This window comes from Lupinus angustifolius, chromosome LG16 (assembly GCF_001865875.1).
Source record: "Lupinus angustifolius cultivar Tanjil chromosome LG16, LupAngTanjil_v1.0, whole genome shotgun sequence".
In the NCBI taxonomy this organism is placed as follows: Eukaryota; Viridiplantae; Streptophyta; class Magnoliopsida; order Fabales; family Fabaceae; genus Lupinus; species Lupinus angustifolius.
This window is the reverse complement of record NC_032024.1, coordinates 2,806,970-2,812,146: the sequence shown is the minus strand read 5'-3', so window position 1 is coordinate 2,812,146 and position 5,177 is coordinate 2,806,970. Positions and strand designations below refer to the sequence as shown.

Below are 5,177 nucleotides of genomic sequence, written 5' to 3'. Positions count from 1 at the left end.
AATTATTAATTTTGCCTTTATATTTAAGAGTAAAAATATCATCATATTATATTTAAAGGGTAAAACTGTTATATCATCACAATTTTTTCCTTCATTTTTATGCACTTGCCAGATACCTCTATATATATATATATATATATATTATTCTTACATCATAAGTAGTCACATACATATTATAAGTTTGTTAGTATAGTTTAATCACTAAAATTCATTATGAAATAATTGATAAAATAGATTAAATATGATTTGAAAGTAATATGAAATTTATAAAATATCGACAAATAGATTATAGTGTATAAGTGTAATCTCATTTCCACTTGCAACCATTTTATTCGAGTAGTTTTGCAATATTCTTCAATGAACATTTGTTATTTACTCTTTTTGTATATGATTATTTATCAATGATATAAATTTAAAGAATAAAGTCATTTCCACTACTCAAGAGAGTTGTTCTTGTTTTTACTTTTAAGAGTAAAATTGTAATCTGATTTTCACTTACTACCATTTTATTCTAGTAGTTTTGCAATATTCTCTAATGAATATTTTCTATTTAGTCCTTTTGTATATAATTATTTATTGATGATATAGTTTTTAAGAACAAATATTATTTATTGCTATTTGGTCTGATTCCTAGAGAAATATGGGACTAAAAAACCATATCGGAAATGATAAAAAAGACTTAGAAATTAATGTTTTTGTTAATAAACCTAATTTATGATAGATCATTACAGCATCATTCAACCTATGTAGTCAAGTTCACTAGTAGTATAAAGGTTTGGTTGTTTAGATCACTCTCAAAATAAAATAAAAAATTCAACCATTGTTTATTTATACAAAAAATATTTGGTGGCCCTATATAGTCATGGTAGGTTTGGGTGGTTGTTGGGAAAAGTTACATTTTATTTCATTATTAAAATAACTTTGTACTTACATACAGAAGATCAATCATATATAATAATTCATCAACAAGCAACCTGAAAATGGCACAAGAAGAAAATTGTACTATCTAGAACATGAGTCAACTATTATTTTATATAACTCAGATGAAAATCCCTTTATAATAATATCAAAGAAATGAACAATGTATTTCTTACAGTCTGAAAAATAACAATACTGTGAAAGGAAAATAGAATAGTTTGAAAATGGGAAAAGAAAAAGAAAAGGAATATCTGCTTTTTTTGTGTATTGTTGTTGTGAATAGAGATGTGCATCATGAAAGTTCTGACAAATTTCACTAACCTGATTACAAAGTCTCAAAATCCCAAAGAAAAACTATGTTTCACTCAACTCTTTTAAGTTTAAAGCCCTTGTAAGTTCTCTCTGTATTTGTAAGTCATTCAACGCAGCCAAACCAACTAGGTCTAATGAAATTCTTGATGCACTAATAAACCATATTGAAACAAGAAAAATTATGCTCTCCACAATCTTTTGCCTTCTGCTGCTTACATTCTTCGCTAAAACGTCCGAGAATCCGTGGCATAACTTTCCTAGGCAGCAATTCCTGAAGCATAACATGTTTAAAAGCACATTAATACTTATAAGTTTTGTATTGTGATAATGTCCTGAATTAAATTAAAGAGCATATGTAGTTAATTAAGCATCCAGCAAGTAATCAGAAATAAGAGATTCGGTAAACATACACAATCAATTACAATTTGATTTGCTAAGAGTGTAAATCATTAGACTCCATAATGTCTTCTAGGTTATTTGGTAAGTTATATCTTGTAGTATTTAATCACATTGCACTCGGCAAGTTCGAGAAACTATGATGCTAAAGCACATTCCCAGACAAACAATTCAAACAACAATGCTCACATGGCTAAGTTTCTCTTCATAGAACCATCATTTTTGAAACATGTCCTGATTATTTTTTTTAATTTGTTAGGATCGCAAGGTTGATATCTATATAGTATATATGCTAGTGTTATTCACGAGATTCTAGCAGACACAACCACAATATGTGAGATGAATAGAAAACAAAGAACCTGGAACCTTTATAATGGTAATAGTGTTTGGAGCCTTAATCAAATTTGAACTCTAAACATGAATTACTTCATATATGCCAAGGTAAGTATAGAACTTTAAACAGTACGGGAGTTTTGTTTAGTTCCAAATGGATAATAAAAGAGTAACAAATATTTACGGATTTACCTCTATCTGGCTGTCTATTGGCAACAGCATAAGCCTCAATGTGGCCACCAGACCTTTTGCTCACTAAATCCGAAACGGCATTTCCAAGGCCAAAACCAAGAGTGCCAACATCAGCTAGTTCTGAAGGTGATGATCCCCAAGTATAGTCCCCATAGAATGACCCAGCTTCATAAGTACCTTTGTAGTTGTATGCATCGTCATAACTTCCGTTTGATAGAGCAGCATATGATGAAGCTGGTGCAGCAACATTTTCCCTACTTTTTCCATAGCCTACTGCTTTTGACCCTAAAATCACATCTCCAGAGCTATAACTAAGACTGCTCTTACCATATCCGGAGCCAATGGCTCCAGCTTGATCAGTACCGAGGGAGGAACTCCAAAGTGGTCCGATGTGACCAAAAGAACCCATGTTTGGATTTCCGCTTCCATAGTCAGCAAAAGAATCAGAGCTTCTAGGGTTAGTAGCATAGTTAAAATTCCCATTCCCCCACAAATTCTGATTTGCTGAACTTATGGTTGAATTGTTGCCTGTGCTATATGAATTGTTACCAGCATACCCCATGGCATTACCGTACCTGCTAGGACTTGCACTATATGAAGGGTTCAATGCCCGTCCTAGGAGAAGTTGGCTCAATGGTGGCTCAAAGTTGAGTCCTGATCCATAACCAGGACTCATAACAGAATATCCACTGCGACCGACAGTAACAGGACTCAATCTATCGTCTATTCTAAGTCCATTCCCTCCAACCAGACTTGGATTATATCCCTGAAGAAAACCATTAGCAAAGCTACTAACTCTACTTAGACCATGGTTATATCCACCTAACTGAGCTCTACTTGGACCTGGAGACAATTCCTTTGGAACAGCCCTCTTAACCTCAACCATTTTACCATGCAATTCATGAAAAGTTTTGTAGAGCACCTTCTCAACTCCTTGCTCGGAATCAAAGGTGATGAATCCAAAACCTCTTGGCCTTTGAGTGTTATGGTCATACATCACAACAACATCGGTAATTGTTCCAAATTGTTCAAAGTACATCTTAAAGTCACTCTCGGTGACTGTGGATGCTAGACCTCCAACAAATATCTTCTTTGTGCGGGTAGGAGAAGGACCAGGAGATCCATGACTGCTGCTGTTGCTTCTGCTCAGAACATTCTGATCATCTCTAGGGACAGCCTTTTTTGCTTCAACCTGCATGTGAAATGCATGACAATAAACTTCAATTGAAAACCTTCTTAGAAAGATACGATAGGCTCTACGAGAGAAAAATATCAGTCGTCAGGATTTGAAGTAAGGATTTTATTTTAGAAAGATGCTAACATGTACTTAGAGTTTTCTTTAAAAACTTAGATAATCCATGTAGCGAGATTCAATTGATAACTTCTCTGCGCTTCATCTTCATATTAATCCCTCCCCATAAAAGATCATTGGCCAGGATTTGAAGTAAAGATTTTGTATTACAAAGATGCAAATATGTACTTAGAGATTTCTTTAACAACTTAGACAATCCAAGTATCAAGATTCAATTGATATGATCTTCTCTGTACTTGTCCATATTAATCCCTGTTCCTGTCAAAGAAGTTGCAACATAATGCGGCAAAAAAGTGCAACAAATTTGCTTGCTTCAATATCATTTGTTGGGGGAGGGTGAATCTTGATTCATTTTGTGAAATTGTCAATATAGAAATTGATACAATCATACAATTGTGAGGCTCCAGCATGGGTATCTTGGAAAAAACATAAACATATGAACCGAGATGGGTAACTTACAGCTCTTCCATCTATGACATGCTTTTCCATAACAACTCGCTCGGCAACAGAAGGATCAGCAAAAACAATAAACCCGAAACCACGGGCACGCCCAGTGGTCCTATCCTTCATGATCACAGCTTCCACTACATCTCCAAAATTCTGGAAATACTGTCTGAGTCGGTCTTCATTTGTGTCCCAGGAAATCCCTCCGATGAAAAGCTTGCCAGGGTCCATTTCCATTCTGCACTTCCCAAAACTTCAATCAATTCTATTTCTAACCACAATTTATATAAAAAAAATATAGATGAATTTAGAAAATGAATAATTCTTTTCCAACAACCATTAAAACGCACGCCAAAAGTAGAAGCAACTAAAAAAACGAAACATATTGGATCCAATCAGTAACTCATATAATCTCCTTACAAAAACCTCGTATTCATTTCCTAACTTTGAGACAACATAAAATTCAACAAAACAACAAACACCACGAACATAACACCGTAATGCCGATTCCACGTAGGGAAAAAACATGTACAAAACTAAATCCACCTTTTCAGACATTTTTTTCAGAAAACTAGGATGTTCTAGACACCATATAAATCAAAATCATACATGATTGAGTAGAAGAAATCGTATAAGATCAACAACCCATAATCTAAAATTGCAAAAAGAATCAAACTTTAACTCAAACTTCATTTAAGAGGAAATGAAAATCATTGGGAGAAAAAGAATACCAAATGAAGACAACCCAAATAACAAATTGATGGAATCTAAGATCTAAGAGAGAGCATAATAAGCAAAGAGGGCGAGAGGCCCTCTTTTGTTCTTCTTTTGTGTTAGAAGAATTACGGTTGATAGAGAAGAAACAGATAAATGTATATAATGAATGAAGTCCGTGTATCACAAAGGGCAAGAGATATGTATAGGAAAAAAAAGCATTTTGCATCAGGATATATATATATATTATTTATTTATAGAGAAGGTTTGTTTGTATATCTTTCATTCTTTCTTGTGTAGTGTGTAAGAAAGTTAAACCAAGGGATAGAAGAGGGTGACCGTACATTTGCCCAAGTTGATCACATATTCACATAATTTTTTCTTAAATAAGTAACCAATTTTTTTACCATGTTATTAAAGAGTTGATGATATTTGAATCTCATATTTGAGGATTTTGTTAGTAAGTAATTTTAATTATCATTGTAAACATTCTTTTAAGTGGTGAGATATGCTTTAATCTTGATGGAACACTAAAATCCAATTTACCTAAACTTTT

At 33.3% G+C, this 5,177-nt stretch overlaps 1 protein-coding gene across 2 annotated transcripts in view; it reads right to left on the bottom strand.

Moving 5' to 3' along the window:
- The window catches only part of LOC109329714 (heterogeneous nuclear ribonucleoprotein 1-like), a 6,900-nt gene extending 2,076 nt beyond the window's left edge, over positions 1–4,824 (bottom strand). Inside the window, exons 1-4 of one of the 2 annotated variants that reach the window (XM_019563467.1) lie at positions 4,639–4,823; positions 3,923–4,145; positions 2,152–3,343; positions 1,040–1,501 (exon numbers count right to left, since the gene is read on the bottom strand). In XM_019563467.1, coding sequence (XP_019419012.1) covers positions 1,488–1,501; positions 2,152–3,343; positions 3,923–4,144 — 1,428 coding nt within the window. In that variant the 5' untranslated portion in view covers position 4,145; positions 4,639–4,823 and the 3' untranslated portion in view covers positions 1,040–1,487. Of the gene's footprint in view, positions 1–1,039; positions 1,502–2,151; positions 3,344–3,922; positions 4,146–4,638 lie in introns of those variants that run through there. The other variant, XM_019563468.1, reaches the window with a different exon arrangement.